The following is a 17,734-nucleotide window of genomic DNA, read 5'->3' as shown; positions in this document are numbered from 1 at the left end:
GCTCACTCCATACATCAGTTCAGACTATTAATTTCAGTGTCTACATCTAGCATCGAGTAGCGGAACTATCAGTACTGCTACTTGACAATAGATGTAGCACCGACCGGAAAGTCTTATGCTATTGAGATAAGACTTTCCGGTCGGTGCTACATCTATTGTCAAGTAGCAGTACTGATAGTTCCGCTACTCGATGCTAGATGCTAATAGTCTTTTTGGTACTAAAACTGATGTATGGAGTGAGCACTCTATGTATTTTTTTCTCTATGACTCAACAGTGTCAACGGTGGTCAACGGCCTTCTATCAACGTCAGAGATAATGTTACCAGAACCAATGATTTAATTTCCCTAATTGTATTATTTTTTAAGTAATTCTAAAAATAAAATTATGACAATCTTCCCAACCCAATACAAATGAATTTATTTTTAAACAAACATAACTACGTTCGTTACAAGGATAAATTCATCTACAAATCACAAGTACTCATAGCATAGGGCAACGGAGGTGTTTCAGCGCAGGACGGCAGTTGTACAGGAATATTTTTGAGCAGGATTTTTGTCAGGAACCCTTGGCTTGAGAAGGATTTAATATCGAGCCTTAACCTTGTAGCGCTCGCGCTTAAGCTTGGGAAAGTTGGGATGTTAGCGGCCAAACTGAAAGAAAGATATATTATATATTAAAGAGATATTAAATACCTACAATGCGTTAAGGGCCAACAATTATAGCTTCGTACCTCTATCAAGCTAACATCGACATAAACGTATCATTCTTGTATGTAGGGTAGGTGTATCAGATTACGTCCTATTATAGGAGATGCAAACTTTGAAATATGTATTATATAATCAATATTTATATATTTCGGGGATCTCAGAAACGACTAACGATTTCGATGAAATTTGCAATATGGGGATTTTTGGGGGCGAAAATCGTTCTAGCTACGTCTTATCTCCGGGAAAATGCACATATTTGAGTTTTTATGTTTTCCGAGCAAAGCTCGGTCTCCCAGATATTGTTACTTGTAAAAGGTGATTCAATCATCCCTTCCTAGCAAGTTCTCATTAAATCAGGGGGTTTAAAATCCCACGCCAGTTACACTCAACTTACCTCATCTGATCCAAAAGACTATCTTTATCATGATATACAGAATATTCTCTTATCCTTCGTATGGTGTCACCATCATCCGAATGAGTTCTACAATCATATTCGTATAACTTCTCAATAATGCCGTCTTTATTTTTGGCAGTCCAGACAACTTCGCCTGGCAGTCCACGTAGTTTGGGTCCACTGGAGCTAAAACTTGAGAAATTGTCATCATCTTCAAAAATTTCAGTTACCTGAGGGGTTAAAAGATCACCGTTGTTGGAAATAAGCGGTTTTTGGTCAATGACAGTTATTAAAGGTTTCGATTTTTGCAAAAACTTGTTTATTTCTGCGGCGACGTCCGAATTTAGTAAGTTTTTCTTCGTATGCACAATAAAGCGGGTGCAATAGGCCTTTAGATCGTTATTTCTCGACCTATAAACGATATTAATCAACTCTAACAGTTTTTTCTCTGCTTCAGCTTTTTCGTTCTGCAGTTTCTTGATGGTGGATTTCAGGTAATAGTTTTCTTTTGCTGTCGTCATGTAAAGTTGTTGAAAATCGACGTAGCGTGATTTGTTCTCCTTCATTATTTTTTGTGTATCTTGGACGTAACGTAAAAGCCGATTTTTGGCGTTGATCTCTAACTGACATTGTCGCCTGATATTTTTGTTTTCTTCAATGGCTGCCATTAGAATCTGGCCTAGAGCTTTACGATCACGCACAAGATCTTTCAACCTTTTAAGTAATGATAAATTAGTGTTCTGTCCATTTTCATCTTGTTTAATTTTGAAAGCATAATATAGCAGCTTTTCCTTTAAAAATCTCCAATATTGAAGCATGGCAACACTTGCATAGTCGGCGGTTATTTTAAAACTTATTTGATTCTCGAGCAATTTAAGTGGTATATTAATCTTACTTCTGCAGTATGTAACCAACGAAGTTTTCTTCTTGTACATGAACACAGCAATGGCGCCGGCCAAAAATGTTACATAATGTAGGTAGGCAGGCCGTTGATGCTTATGTTTTCTTCTTAGATGCCAGTTTTGGGTTAAATTTTCCATTTTTACATCTTTTAAAAGAGACTCATTGGTATATTTGTAAATCTTATAAGGGGCGACAGCAGTACCTGTTGAAATAGATAGCATTATATAACATCCTCCTACTCCTAGCCTAGCCAGTAGTGACCCTGCTTACGTAGAAAGATGTTCCGGGGTTAAAATCCCGGTAAAGGCATTTATTTGTGTGTTTACCATTATTGGTCCCACAGTTATGGATGTTATATAGGGTATATAGTATGTGATGTTATGTAAGCTATATGTATCTAAGTATGTAATATTAATACTAGATTTTGCCCTGTGCGCGGGGCCTGAGGGCCCCGCGGTGTGCGTGTTGTTTGTTGTATTGTTGTTGTTGTTGTGTTGTTGTTGGTGTTGTTGTTTGTGCTGTAGTTTCGTTTTCCAAAGGGAAAAAGAAATAAAGTCGTACTTTTGCTAGAAAGAAAAGGTCCGCATGCGAGCACTTCATTCCCGCAGCTCGGCCTTCGGCCTCGCGTGCTTAGGGATTCGTAAGGGACGCTCCGGGCCTTCGGCCCTACGCGGAGCTCGGCCTTCGGCCTTCGCTGGGTCTCGAAGCTCAGCGTCGGGCCTTCGGCCCGCCGCTTCGCTTATTTAAAACACTTGGGAGGGTTGGTTTTGCTTTGGAGCGTAAGCGGGAAGTTGGAGCTTAAACACGACCCAATAGTAAAAATGTCTTGACAAGCTCACGTCGGGCCTACGGCCTTCGGCCTTCGGCCCGCCGTTTCGCTTGTCTAAGCCACTTTTACTATTGGGTCGTGTTTAAGCTCCAACTTCCCCCTCTCGTGTGACGCTTCGGGCCTTCGGCCCTACGCGGAGCTCGGCCTTCGGCCTTCGCGAGCCTCGACGCTTCGCCGCCGGGCCTTCGGCCCGACGGCTCGCTTATCAAGACAGTTGACTTGGTAGAACGCTTGGAAGCACTGCATTCACGCAGCTCGGCCTTCGGCCTCGCTTTAAATTACTGGGGGTTGCACGCTTGGGAGTCGGGATGAAGGCTCCGGGCCTTCGGCCCTCCGCCGGGGTCGGCCTTCGGCCTCCCGGCCTGAAGCTCGCCCTACGGGCTCGCTTAACACACTTTTTGTATAGGATTTTGCTTGGTTCGTCATTCCCGCAGCTCGGCCTTCGGCCTCGCCCAAAATTACTGGGGGTGAGGCACGCTTGGACGTTCGGGGTGAAGCTCCGGGCCTGACGGCCCTCCGCGGGGTCGGCCTTCGGCCTCCCAGGCTGAAGCTCGCCCTTCGGGCTCGCTTAACCTACTTGGAAATTTGACTTTTGCCCCTGTCCGCGCCGTTTTGGACTTTTTCCAAAAAAATTTTTTTACATAGTAATCTTGGGGCCCCAGACTCACCGCATGCCAAATCTCAGCGCGCTCGGACCAACTTGAAAAAAAAAACAAAAAAAAGTCGGCCATTTTGATTTTTTTTAAATGCAGTTTATTTTGTCTCGGGGCCCTCTATGACATTTGGTCGAGCACCCCCTACCCATCTCGCACCGTTTAAGAGCTGCCATACAAAATAAAAATTGCCGTTTTCTCCGCCATCTTGGGATTTTTCCAAAAATTTTTTTTTTCATAAGAATCTAGAGGCCTCTATCTCCCGCCGTGCCAAATCTCGGCGCGCTCGGACCAACTTGAAAAAATAAAAAAAAAAAAGTCGGCCATTTTGAATTTTTTTAAATGCAGTTTTATTTCCCTCGAGGCCCTCTATGACATTTGGTCGAGCACCCCCCACCTATCTGGCACCGTTTAAAAGTTGCCATACAAAATAAAAGTGGCCAGATTTTCCACAATTGAAACATTTTTCAAAAATTTTTTTCTTCATAGGAATCTAGGGGACCCCGAGTTTCCGGGAGCAAAATTTCAGCGCGCTAGGACAAACTTGAAAAAATTAAAAAAAAAAAGTCGGCCCGTTTGGAAAAAAAATGGCGACTTCGAAAACTGCGAGGGTCCCTCTATGACATTTGGTCGAGCACCCCCCACCTAGGTCTGACCGTTTGGCCAGGCCGTCAAACATTTTTCTGACCGAGAGCGGTAGACCAAATGTCAGATTTTTCTGGAGGTCACCGAGCCGCCCTCTATACGACCGTACCATAGTAAAATACCCCCCGAACCCCCTTCCGGGAGATCAATTGATCATCAGTCAGTCGTGTTGCAGCTTTATATATATATCATACATACTTCGAGCTTCGCCTAGTAGGTACCCATAGTACAAGCTTTGCTTAGTTTGAGGCTAGGTTGATCACTGTTGTAATACTTACTTAGATATATGTTAGTCTTATACTGGGCCAAATACATATCAAGACAGCACAGTCCCAGCCACATGGCAAAACTCAATGCCGATAGCCATCTGAATGCAACATACATTATTTAAAAAACTTTCTCCTAACAAAATATATTTTCACTACTTTTACATAATGAGTACTTTGCTCCACTGTAATCAATTTAAGCACTTAATTTTGTTTTGTTATTATAATGAATCAAAAACATATTTTTACAAATAGGTAGCTAAATATTTGTCACAACCTGACATATGTACCAGATTTTTAAAACGTCACTTGAGTAAGTATAAGGTCATTGTCAACCAGTACTTTTAAGAGACTTCCAAATCTCAAAAGGAGGAGGTTCTCAATTTGGTTGTAACTTGTATGTTGCGAGGTATGTTGATTTTAATATTTTAATTCTTTTTTAGGGTTCCGTACCCAAAGGGTAAAAACGGGACCCTATTACTAAGACTTCGCTGTCCGTCCGTCTGTCACCAGGCTGTATCTCACGAACCGTGATAGCTAGACATTTGAAAGTTTCAGAGATGATGTATTTCTGTTGCCGCTATAACAACAAATACTAAAAACAGAATAAAATAAAAAATTTAGTGGGGTTCCCATACAACAAACATGATTTTTGACCGAAGTTAAGCAACGTCGGGCGGGGTCAGTACTTGGATGGGTGACCGTTTTTTTGCTTGTTTTGCTCTAGTTTTTGTTGATGGTGCGGAACCCTCCGTGCGCAAGTCCGACTCGCACTTGGCCGGTTTTTTAAATATTGTAATAAATTGATGGTGCCACAGACAACTAAAGAGTTTATTTAACCCAAAGGCCATATCTATTGATCTCAGGTTCTGTTAGTCTGTGTGGAAAGAGAAGAGTTGTGAAATGTATGAGACCCAATACATTCTACAACTCCTCTCTTTCCGCACAGACTCTAAGTAATCAGTTTTATTCAAAAAGTAAATAAAAATACATGTAACTACTTATTGCTTTTTAATCTTAATAATCTTCTAAGTTTCACTTGTATGGCTAAGCCTAGCAAAGTAACATTTTTCTTGTACCACTCTATGTTATAACTAATGTGCGTTTTCCAGTTCTTGTCCAGGAAGGCTTTGTAGAAGACGCTCATTTCATCAGCTGTCAAGTTTTGTTTTCCTTCAGGTAGGTTCTTTTCGAGATAATCTTCTCTTTCCTGAAATTAAGAAGAATTTTAAGAAAACCTGTAACAATAGGTATTTTATGCTGAATAAGTAAAACACAAATGTGATCAATAAGAAAAAGAACATGTTAGGTTATATGTTTAAATCAGAGAATGTTAGGGTTGGACTGTAGCAAAGGGGGGGCTGGGACTTAGAATTTTTTTGACAAAGTGGTGTCATTATGACACTATTTTTAAATGATTGTAATGTGTAGATCACGTCAAAATAAGCATCTTTTATTGGAAAAACTTTTCTCTAAAATAAAAAATGGCCGATTTAGACGCCTCCAAAGATTGATGTTTTTAAAGGGAGCTGGGACTTGGAAAATTTTCATTGAGAGTGGTGTCATTATGACATATATTTTAAATGATTGTAATGTATAGAACACATCGAAATAAGCAACTTTTACTTGGAAAACTTTTTACTAAAACTGAAAATGGCGGAGATAGAGCTCAAGACAGTCCAGGCTTTTAAGGCAGGTCGGTGTAGGTACGACGACGAGCGAAGCGAGGAGGAGTGTTAGGTAGAACTGCGACCTTACAGCGCGCGAGCCGAGCGAGCGAAGCGAGCGTGCCGCGGCAGCGGCCGGCGAAGCGCCAGAACCGACTTTTTTATAATAATAAAATTTTACAAGTCCCAGCTCCCTTTAAAAACATCAATCTTTGGTCGCGTCTAACTCGGCCATTTTTTATTTTAGAGAAAAGTTTTTCCAATAAAAGATGATTATTTTGACGTGATCTATACATTACAATCATTTAAAAACTTAAGTTAAAAACAAGTTAAGACTGCTGAAAGAGACTAGCAGATTGGAAAGACTATTTTTAATACTGGTAGTTACAAAGATATTTTTAAAACTTATAATGATCATGATCAACCTTCATGTACATACCTGAAAAAATCTTGAATTGTGTTGTGTCCAAAAGTTGTGGTTCCATTTCTGTATATCCATCCGGAGCTCCCTGTATCTCTTTTCTAAATTCGTCTCATTCGCAGGCTGTTTGTAAATAACCTTTCGTAAATTCGACACAGGATCAGGGGGTCCGACCATGTCACTGTTGATTTTGGTAGGATTCGGTATTTGTATGGATTTTGCGTCATTTGTAGTACTTGTGTTCCTGGTTATTAACAAATGGCACGGTTTATGCCGGTATAATCTACTACACAGCATCTTAAAGCATAGTGTGTGCTCTATTATGTAAAATCCTAATCTCCAAACCAAATCGAATTCAAAAGACAATCAAACATGACATCTCAATGTCAATGTCACATGAAAGATATTGCAGATTCGTATTCCAGACTTTGTTCAAACAGCGAGTTTAAGATTTTATTATTTTGGGTTGTATTTAATTCATTAATTTAAGTAATGTTATTATACTTTTTTAAGCAATAAATTGATGATTATTATTTAATTAAAATTAAATGCACTAAGATTAAGTATTTAATGTCATTTGAACGGCTTAATAGCTACCCTGAATAGTTTTTAATCTGTTCAAGGTATTGGATAAAACGACATGGAATAGAACACCATATTTATATTACGAAGATTTAGCTTTTTAAACATTGCTTGAAATGGTATGGCCGTCTAATCAAGTGTCAAATTAATGACGTTCTGTCATGTGAAATTTTATTCTTCACTGCCGAATTGCATTATGTAAAAGAGTATGAGATCCCTTTTTATCTGAATTTGCATTAACAGACACAAATTCCGTGCATTTTCGAGCTCTTTTACATTTTTGTGCAATAAAGAACAAGCTGTAAATATGGCTAAAGGCAAGGAATCTGTCGACGAGTTCTCAGCGAAGTTGGACATGTGTCTCACGGACGGAGTTATTAAAACCGGTAAGTAAATTAAGTAACTGAGGTTTTGGTAAACATTATAATCCTTGTATCTTGTAGTCTGTTACATAATAAACACGCTCCTTAATACAGAACTTATTCAGAGTGCAATTCTTTTTATACATATTTTTAAATGCCTGTTTTTGGATGTGATCCATATGCCATACACCAGGTATTCACTCATTTGATAATCAACAGTTAAGTTACAAGTGTAGACATAATGTAAAGTGTCATGACTATAGTATATTATATTAGTTTGTAATTTGTTACCGTTATTTATTAGTTAGTTTAAAAATATAACCTGATTATGTCTGAATTTTAGGAGGTGGCTTGGTGTTAGGATCCCTGGCATCCCTGCTATTCCTGGGCAGGCGGAAATGGCCCATCCTCACTGGTATAGGCATGGGCATGGGTATTGCGTATGCCAACTGTGAATTTCAATTAAATCCCAAGAAGTCTTCTTCATAGAATATCAGTCTATAGTTAACAGGTAAATTTACTTATGTTGTTTTATATGGATATGCCAATGTGATGAAACAAAGCTACTGATGTCCATGATAACCAAGGCTCGAAAAAACCATAATTTTGAAAACACTACCCTGTTCCGAACAACACAGACTTCTATATACCAATGTCAACCATAAAATATGCCCCAAGACATCCCTAGACCATAAATGAACATTTGCGACTCATAAATGGATCCTACATTATGATTTGTTTTCAAAATGACGGGTGTTTTTCCGATCCTTGATTGCCTGCTAATTTAAGTATTTTAATTACATACTTACACCGTGGCATTGAAACCGTTCTTTTCAACTTTGTCAACACATTGCCTTTCCGTGGGATCCAAATGAATTGGAATGTTGGCTTTGCATGTATGTCATTTAAATAAAAAAAATTGCCAAAACTTAACTAAATTGCCAATATTGAACTGGACTTAAAAGATATTTTGTCCTTATTCAAAAGTTGGCCATTACATTATTTTGAATGCATAAATACTATCTTTTGAATAAATGAAAGAAACAAAATTGTTGTGCCCGCAATCAGATACATGGACTACAGGATAACTCCATTTTGCATGAATGCCACACTTATTATACATATATAACGCGCCAGCATAAACCTTATTGGAATACATACTAAGTTAATATGAAACTGTAACCATACTAGTTTGTGGCCGTTTTTGGCAAAGGGTTAAGAAGTAAATTTGCACTCTGTGTAAGGTCTAAAGACCATAGTTTATGGATCAATTGATTGTTTCAGATAAGGGATTTAAGTTCAAACCAATATACATACACAAATGGAGCCAGGCAGCCTCCTACAGTTCAGTAGACACTTATTTAGACAATATTGTAATTTTGTGTTGTTATATTATTATGTAATTATTTAATTATGGAATAAATGCATTTTGTTTATGCTTCTTCATTTAATTTTTTTTAGTTTGCTAGTAAATATATTATTTTATAAATATAGTGCAAGTTCTTCTAAGAGTCGGTGGTACCATTCCCAACTCCATTGTGTATGGGAAACGAGCGAGATTGTTTCTTATGTTCTCGAGAATGGGACAACTCTACCCTTTCCAGGCATAGTCATATATATATGTAATAACTACTTACTATTCATAAGTGCTTGTTGCTAGTGCTAGGCCTACATGAATAAAGTATTATTTTGAGTTTGAGTACGATCGAACACATCATACGCGCCAATAGAATTTCAACCTTAGCAGTCGGATTTAAGGTTCAAATAAGATTTGACTTGCGGGAAAAATAGCGATAAAGTTTAGCTTAGTAATTTATGCTACAATATGTCTGATACTTTAGTAAATTATAAAAAAGTTGCATAGTAGGTAGGTAGGTGCAATATAAAATAAAACAGAAGTTTAAAGAACAATAAATTTATTGTACAAATCGATACTGGAATTAATTAAAGGATAGATTTAGTGTCATTTAAAAGTCCGTATACGACACGGTCCGTTTCACTCAACTCTATTAATGAATGTATATTGTTATCCGAATGTCATCCCCATATGGAGTAATTAAAAATGAATAAGCCTTTTTAATAGTATTTCATTTAAGATAAACATGTTGTAATATCAAACAAGTATGAAAAAAAATTGAACACTCTGTGAAACATGAATGGTAGATACATTTCCAAATCGTATACGGACTCTTAACAATAAAATAATTAAATACGATAATTATATTTAGTAAGAATACATGAAAGCTTCCAACAACCCATATACAGACACCCAATATGGTGGTAATTTAATACAATACAAATACAAAACAGTACAACATATATTATATTTATACCAATTTAAATTGTACGCCGAACGAATTGTACCATCGCCCACACTGTTAACTGTACATTGGTGGACCTTATGACTCTTGTAATAAGGTTCACCAATATACAGTTAGGAGTGTTCTTGTTTGTAGCTTGTACTCCCTACCGTTTTTTTTTACAATTATGTAAAACCTCTCTCCTTCACAATATTATTATCTCATCTATACCTCTCGCGTCGAATTATGGTTCTTATGACAGTCCATTCAAGTCTTGGAGGAGCATCATTGCGTCAGCGTCGGTGCACCAACGCGTGCTCCCTGTGATGCTCCGCGGTACGGAGTGAAATATGTCGAGCAATTTTCGACTTAACATACGTGAGTGACCCGTTTTAATATATTTAAGTAATATGTCTGTGTCTCACGGAGGTTTCGTAATGGAAAATAAAATGAACTGTCATAAGCATAGGGACTACCATTCGACGCGGGAGGTTAGTGTTCAGATATTTGTGAGAGCCATGTCCGCTTGTATACAATCCGTTCGCGCGAGCGTATCAAAATGCAATGTGAAAACGATACACCACATAAACAATTGTCTTTTTGTCGAACAAGGACCACCAAACGCATTGTCGATAGCTTTGCACAAGTGCTTGGAAATAAACTAGTGTACAGATGTAGTGCATAATTGTTTTCCATCGTATTTTCGCGGAAACGTTCGTATTTGTCATGCTACTTCAGTCAACGTCAGTACTTTTTGTACTGAGACTGGCTGAAATAGCAAGACACCTTTGGTACGTTTCCGAGAAAATATACGATGGTAAATAATTTTTCACCTCAGCAGCTCGAACAAGGGTACTTTGCTACTTAAAAACAGTGAGCAAAATCGCATTTTGCTCACTGAGTGACACAAAATGATCAAAATGCGATTTTGCTCACTGTTTTTAAGTAGCAAAGTACCCTTGTTCGAGCTGCTGAGGTGAAAAATTAATTGTTGGTATATCTTCAGAAAACATGAGTGAATAGAGGTAAGTGATGAAGAAGGAATACATTTTTCGGGTTCTCTAATATGTTCTCACTGCTGAGGTGAAAAGTTTTGTGAACTACACGAGATCAAAGTTATTTACATCTCGTGCGCTTTTGAGTCCCTTACTACGCTCAAGATTCTAAATTAGATTCAGTATAGAATCTTTCGCTTGCACGGGACTCAAAATAAGCACTCGAAGAAATATCAAACTTTGATCTCTTGTTGTACAAATAACTAATGCCTTACAAATTAACTAACTTAACATGCCTACTGGTAGCTGCCGCGGGCGAATACAACTCATAGATACACAGTCTACGGTAACATTATAGCAGGGTTTAATATCATCGAGCGGGTTGACAACCGAAACACCCAAGATTGGTACTGTCTCTCTAATCTGCTATCTTCCTTTTGTCGGATTCTTTCTGATAAGAACAGAAAATAAAATAAAGAAAATGTCCGACGAAAATGTAGATGTACAGTCAGCCAGTCAGTCAGAAAATGTAGATATGTTTACACTTTTGCACTTTACTCCTTTGTAATATGTAAACATCTTTGACCTCGACTGTACCTAATAAGCCCTTCAGCCATCAATTTTAAAATTCGAGGTCTTATGTATGTATGTATAAACTATTTATTGTGCAAAACACAGAACACAAATATATGGTACAGGATAGGCTTTTGAACTTAAGTTTTTTTACATAGTTTTGGTTGTCAACTGGTCCAATCTTCAATATGTGCATTATCCAGGGCGATAACCGCGAAACACTTCGTTCTATTTGCCTCTATAGCTCAAATATGCAAGAGTGACAGAGATGCAAATAGACGAAACTTAGATTTTCGATGTGCGCAGTAGGCCCCCACAATTTTAGATATAAAAACACTGCCATGTTAACATACTTAGGTACACATTCTTGGGTATAATATAAACAGTAGTTAATTATAATAGATGAAAGGGCATTTAAATAATATATCAACAATTTATAATTCATTACTTAACAATACATTGAAAGGAAGTTAAATCTATTAGAAATACACAATAATCATAATATTCTAAATAATATTTTGCTAATATAAATAACAATTTAGCTAGCACAACGGGCAGCGTTTATCGCGCGATAAATATCCTAATTACCTAGAGTGCGAAATAAACAGGTGGTGCGTGACATTTTTGACAGTTATGCTAGCCCTTTTGACATAAACTATAATTTCAAACTTATGTATATAATAAAGGAAGAGAGAAGTAGCTTAGATACACAATTAAATAGAATAGACACTAAAGTAAACCTTATTGGCATTACCTGTGGTCGATTTGGACGTGCGTCTAATAATTAGATCTAGATTAGCTAGGCAGACTCGAAATACAATCAGTCCCATTAATATTATGTAGGTAAGAATGTACCATCGCCCACTGTTAGTTAACTGTCCATTGGTAGATCTTATTACAAAAGGCATAAGGTCCACCGATGAACAGTAAAGTTAAAAGAGTCTTGCTGTTTGTTAATGTGTTCTCACTGTGTTCTCGAAGCGCGCGCGATACAGAAGACCAAGTAAAATTCAACTTCACGGTAGTGCGTTTCCATTGTCCGATACGATGTCGGATGATCCTCGGATAAAAGTAGCTGTTAGAGAGACATCAACTTTTTGGTCTAAGGTTATGTTTTGAGCAATGACAAAGCTTAAATACCTACACTTTAAATGGAGCTTTTTAAATTCTTACTTCTTTGTGGTCGTATCCGACATCCGATATCGAATCGGCAGGGTTCAAAATGATCCAGATAATTATAGTCTTTAATAATTATCCCAGGTATGGATGATGCTATGTTTATTATCTTTGATAGTAAACAATAAATGGGGCGTTTATTGCTATTTTTTTATACATTTTATTAGATTATCAAATCGATAATTATCAGGCATAAAAATCACGATAATTATCAAGATAACTATCATTGATAATTATCCATTCGAACCCTGACAATATGAAAACGCTCTGAGGTATAGCGAGCTTAAAATCATACCCACTTTATACATGAATTCCATGTATAAAGTGGATGTGCGCATTTAAGACCGCAATCGTTCTGTGCGACTAGTTTTCAGTCTGCCTAGCTTCACAACTATTACAACACTTTTTATCTGCTAATAAATAATATTTGGTAAATTTTGACTAGCATGGTACACCCGTGATTACAAATACCGGTACAGGCAAGAATAGAGAGCTTAATACTTTTGAATACTAATCGACGAAAATATTCTCTAAGCAATAGCTATGAGATAAAAAAAAACTTATGTATATTACTTTTTAAGAAGAAAAAGTATGTCTTAACTGAAAATTTACTAGACGTACATTCGTACTCAGATTATCCTTTCATAGGACTCAAAAACAGATTCAAAATACCAAGCATAATTTCAGTTAAAGATGATTACTATTTATATCAAAACAACTTAAATTCATTTTTAATCAATAATCAACTCTAAGCTCTAATCTTGAAAGACGAAAATTGGGAAGGCTGTGACAATTAATCAGATTACATTATTTTAATCTCAACTTGATAATCATTGGTGTTTGGTCGTTCGATATTATGGTCCGGTCTACCCGTTACAACAAATGTAGGGTAAAACAACCTGTTATCAGAAACTTATTTATTTTAATAGGTTGTCAATTTCACCCCGTGATGAGGAAGTTAAATCTTATTAAGGAGTACTTCTTATTTTCAGAAGGTCCATGTAGAGAAGGTAAAACGTAAATATATGACATGTAACATGTGCTTATCGTGCCCCCAGATAACATTTTTTTGTTACCATCGGTGTGTAACCAAATTATTGACCAAGGCACCCGTTATGGCGGCACCATAATATCGTTTTGACAGGACTATACAAATTTGATATCCGTTTCTAAATTACCTTATCAATATAAATTAACCGCATAATCTATAATTAAGCTAGTTATTCAAAATTGCAAAACCGGTGCCTTCCAAATGTAAGACTAGCACCAAATACGATTTTACAGGGAACGTGAATTTCTAAAATATGGTTTTACGTGAACCTAACGCACAGTCGCCAAGAGTGTAGCTTAGGAGGCGAGCGTGCAGCGGAGCGGTAAATGTAACGAGTCAGGCCGCTCCAATGTGTTTACATATGTTTAATATGAGCGCCGCACGCCTAGCTTGTGTCCACTCAAATAATACACTTAGATGTGTCAGAGCGAATAAGGTCATAAATATCTGAGCACGAAACTACTGTCAAGGCGTTTTAATTCGTGTTCAAGTATTTTAATGATCCTTTACAGTACAAATATCATTGAAGACGACTGTACTGAACCATAATGTTACGTGTTTTATGTAGAGTTAAAAAATCTTACAAACCTGATCTAACTTACTTTATCTACGAATCTACATCTTTTGCTATTTACTTACGTAGAAAATTTATATACAGTAGGTACTTAACTCGAAGTGCAGTGTATATCAACTATATGGCATACATTTTGTATGATTGTGACCGTATGATAATCAAGCGTGTTTTTAAGGCATAAGATAAAACACGGTAAAAAAAGTGATACCATAAAAAGTACCCAATAACCAGTTACTGACACTACAATAAAATTATGTTTTTGGCTCCAAAATCCCACTTACTTAAGTATTATCTTCAAATACTAATGTCAATTTTTGGAGATGCATTTACCCTACCTAATACTTATCACCAGTGCTAAACGCGAGTAAGTGACGCGATTTACTACCTCGCAATATTTAGATTAAAAAAAAAACAAATGAAACTTGTAAAATTTTTATTTTTATTTCACATGAGAATGTTAGCAAATACTTCCCTGTTTAAAAATGACTAGATTTTTTGTCTTCTACTTAAGAGATTTTTTGTCATCATTGATCTTTATTTTTTTGTATTAAATTCCGTTTTACGTGTACGTAAGAGTTCTAGTATGGAGTTTACTTTTGATTATAATTTTAAAATTATAATAATGTCTGGTGAAGCTGTTACTTTTTCCTCTGATCAGTTATAACCAGTGTTAAACAAAATAGTTATTCACAATTTAACCATTACATATAACTTATATGAACATATTACCTTAAATTTTAAACGAAATAATGGTACTTAGTTTTTACGTGCGGTACTTATTTTCTCGCGGTCTTATTTTCATTGGTATAATTTATGAAATGAATGATACTTCGACTATATTGTACTTAAGACGCTAGTTATTGTGGGACAAAATAGCTAAAATACAGCTAATTTTATAAAAGTGCGAATCAAGAGACGTCAGGACAATACATATGTACTATACTTCAGAATTGCATGATACTACAAGTCCATGTATACGCAAAGTACGTACAGTAGCCATCAGATATATCGATGCGTCCGAGGTGCTCAAACATATGTGAACATGCACTCTAATGCCTTGACAATAGAGGTGTGTTCAGATATTTGTGAGCGCCTTGGTCGATGGCAACTGTACACGACGCATGTATGAAAACAGTTTAATATTAGTTCGCCGACGATACAATACAATGGAATATGCGAGCATGCTGACTTATTGTAAACCTTATTGCAAATAAGTAAAGTCTATTAACGGTAATTAAATAATCATAATCCAGGTCACGGCACCAAATTGTAACGAGCATCCCATCAAATAAGTATTAACCGACCTTTATAGATGTGAACTTCATTATTTAATACGAAGAGCATCCGGCTTAACCTCTTGGCTGTGTATGATATGATCCTGACAGAATTTTTTGCCATCTTTTTGCATTTCATTCGAGAACGATTTTTTTCTGTTTTATTCTCAAGCCGCCCACGAATCAAATAATGACAAAACAAATGCAATTTTGATTTGTCAAAATAAATATTCAAGATAAAATTAGAATGGATTGGGGCCTTTTTATGGGTCTCCAGTAGGCTCCAGATTATACACCACAACCGTGGTTTGAACGCACGATTTTTGACCACTTATAAAGGTTAAGGTTCAAGTGCTTGTAGATTTACCTGTTAATTGTTACAGATATTGTGCCTATGGACTTGTAGTATGACACTACTTAAAGACCGTGTTATTAATAAATTTAAATGAGAATACTTAGCGTAAATGGCAGCCATCTTACTTGACTTATTACTATCATTTGCCATTATAACTTCCAGTTTAGTCTTCTTAGTGAATAATTTTCTATATCACGCTATAATTCGCCTATAAAACGTTCGATAATACTAGATTATTTTAAATGTCATTCCATAATGCACTCTATACATAAACTGCTCCCAAACGTCAGATCCGATTGTATCAGGGAACTAATTAACCTAATGGCCTTCGCACTTTGGTTGGATAGTGTGAAGGGGTCAAAGGGAAAAGTTACACTGAAAATCTGTCACGTTTCTTACAGGTTTTTAAACATATTCGTATTCTACAAATTTTGGTAAAATGTCGATGTTACCAGCATGCGTGAAATTTAAACCATAAAATAACTTATCAAAAACGAATAAGCCCCCCTAAAGTGTTAGTACACATTTTACCACAAGCCTATTCTGAAGTAAGGCAAAAGAGCGTTCTCAGTGTAACTTTGGCCTTCGCTAAGCTTAAACACGACAGTCAGTAAGATTAACATAATACAGATAAATATAGATTCCCACTAGTTTCATGAAGCTGAGCTTATGTTTGAATTCTATTCTAAGAATTCTACAGTTCCATGTAAAAAGTGATACATACCCAAAAACATAACGTATTTTTTCGTATGAACGTGTAGCATTTAAGTATTGAGTATAGGTTAACATTTTTTATATTTGTGACATTCTTTTTTTTCTGATTTTTCATCTTATTACCCTCAAGTGGAATATCTGGGGACAGATGTGATAATATTAGCTAAAGGAAATATTCCCCAATTATATGAACGTGGCTGACAGCAGTTTACTTTTTACAATCTTTGAATCGGGATTTACCAGTCGTAGGGTAAATTTTTCAACTATCTTGATTAGTCAAAAACAATTGTCTAAAATAAAGTCCGTCAACCAAATCTTGTCAGTAGTAAAAGGCGGCAAATTTGAAAAATCGCGGGTTAGCAACACTGTGTTCAAATAATTCCAAAACGCGTGTCATCTGTGTTTTATCTGTGGAATGTGGATCGTGAATGACAGCCGTCACCTTATTTGTTTTCATTTGGTTTTCATTCTGAATCGTTTCTGTTTCAAGAGATATTTCTGCTGTCACCATTAAATACCAATACATTAAATAAGAATAAGCAAAGCTAAGGGGCCTACAATGTACAATCATGCTCGTTGATGGTAAACATTACTAAAAATTGAGGTTATGACAAGTATTGGAAGAACTCTTTCGAACTTTTAAGATTATGTTCAGTTTTTTTGTTTTAGGGTTAAAAGGCATAAATAAAATTAAAACGTATGCCTAAATCTATCCAACAAGACCATAAATTGTGTCCTGGAAACCGTCTTTAGGCCCACATGTCTAATATTTTCAGCAATCAGTTGTGACTATTTACAAAGGTAAACCTTTTAAACACTATTAAGAGCCTTGATTATATCGCCGTTCTTTCGCAATATCTACCTAATCCATACATGTTTGTTGCAGGATTAAATCTTGCCCAATATAAGGCGTTCGTAGTACGTAGTATCTTTTCAGACAATACTTACCTATGGCGGTTTATGTACGTGTACAACGCAACCAAGTCGAAAAGTGACCCTTATCTTATTTACCTTTAAATTAAATAAACACCCAAATATCAGTTGTTTTATTTTTAATATGTATATTGTACAATATATACCAATCAAAAAAATTACACAGGTATGTCATATTCATCCAGAACAGTACACTAATTTACATTAACAAGTGGCATATTATATTGTAAATAACAAATATATGCACTATCTAATTATCTGCATTTTGATATGATTTTATTTTAGTAAACTTAGAAGACATAGATAGGGAACAAAGCGAATATAAGCAGTTGTTTTTGATATCTTCAAATTTGTTCATC

General features: G+C 36.4%; 2 protein-coding genes across 2 annotated transcripts; both read right to left on the bottom strand.

Annotated features, from left to right (window-relative positions):
• Positions 1-464: 464 nt before the first annotated feature.
• On the bottom strand, positions 465-4,654 carry LOC134649170 (uncharacterized). Its single transcript, XM_063503886.1, has 3 exons — positions 4,411-4,654; positions 1,103-2,207; positions 465-651 (listed from the first exon to the last, which is right to left on the bottom strand). The coding sequence occupies exons 1-3, from the start codon at positions 4,514-4,516 to the stop codon at positions 465-467; spliced, it is 1,398 nt and encodes a 465-aa protein (XP_063359956.1). The 5' UTR covers positions 4,517-4,654.
• Positions 4,655-5,392: 738 nt separating this feature from the next.
• On the bottom strand, positions 5,393-6,838 carry LOC134649284 (COA8 family protein CG14806, mitochondrial). Its single transcript, XM_063504011.1, has 2 exons — positions 6,505-6,838; positions 5,393-5,608 (listed from the first exon to the last, which is right to left on the bottom strand). Exons 1-2 carry the CDS (start codon positions 6,781-6,783, stop codon positions 5,396-5,398), a joined length of 492 nt encoding a protein of 163 aa, XP_063360081.1. The 5' UTR covers positions 6,784-6,838; the 3' UTR covers positions 5,393-5,395.
• Positions 6,839-17,734: the final 10,896 nt, after the last annotated feature.

Source organism: Cydia amplana, chromosome 6, assembly GCF_948474715.1.
Source record: "Cydia amplana chromosome 6, ilCydAmpl1.1, whole genome shotgun sequence".
Classification (NCBI taxonomy): Eukaryota; Metazoa; Arthropoda; class Insecta; order Lepidoptera; family Tortricidae; genus Cydia; species Cydia amplana.
This window is presented reverse-complemented; position numbering and strand designations above follow the sequence as displayed.

Coding starts and splice junctions, on each gene's coding strand:
- LOC134649284 (XM_063504011.1), bottom strand. CDS start 6,783: ATGCTGTGTAGTAGATTATACCGGCATAAACCGTGCCATTTGTTAATA. Junction 5,609..6,504: donor ACAATTCAAGATTTTTTCAG/GTATGTACATGA, acceptor TCTTAATTTCAG/GAAAGAGAAGATTATCTCGA.
- LOC134649170 (XM_063503886.1), bottom strand. CDS start 4,516: ATGTATGTTGCATTCAGATGGCTATCGGCATTGAGTTTTGCCATGTGG. Junction 2,208..4,410: donor TAAGACTAACATATATCTAA/GTAAGTATTACA, acceptor CTATTTCAACAG/GTACTGCTGTCGCCCCTTAT. Junction 652..1,102: donor AGTCTTTTGGATCAGATGAG/GTAAGTTGAGTG, acceptor TCTTTCTTTCAG/TTTGGCCGCTAACATCCCAA.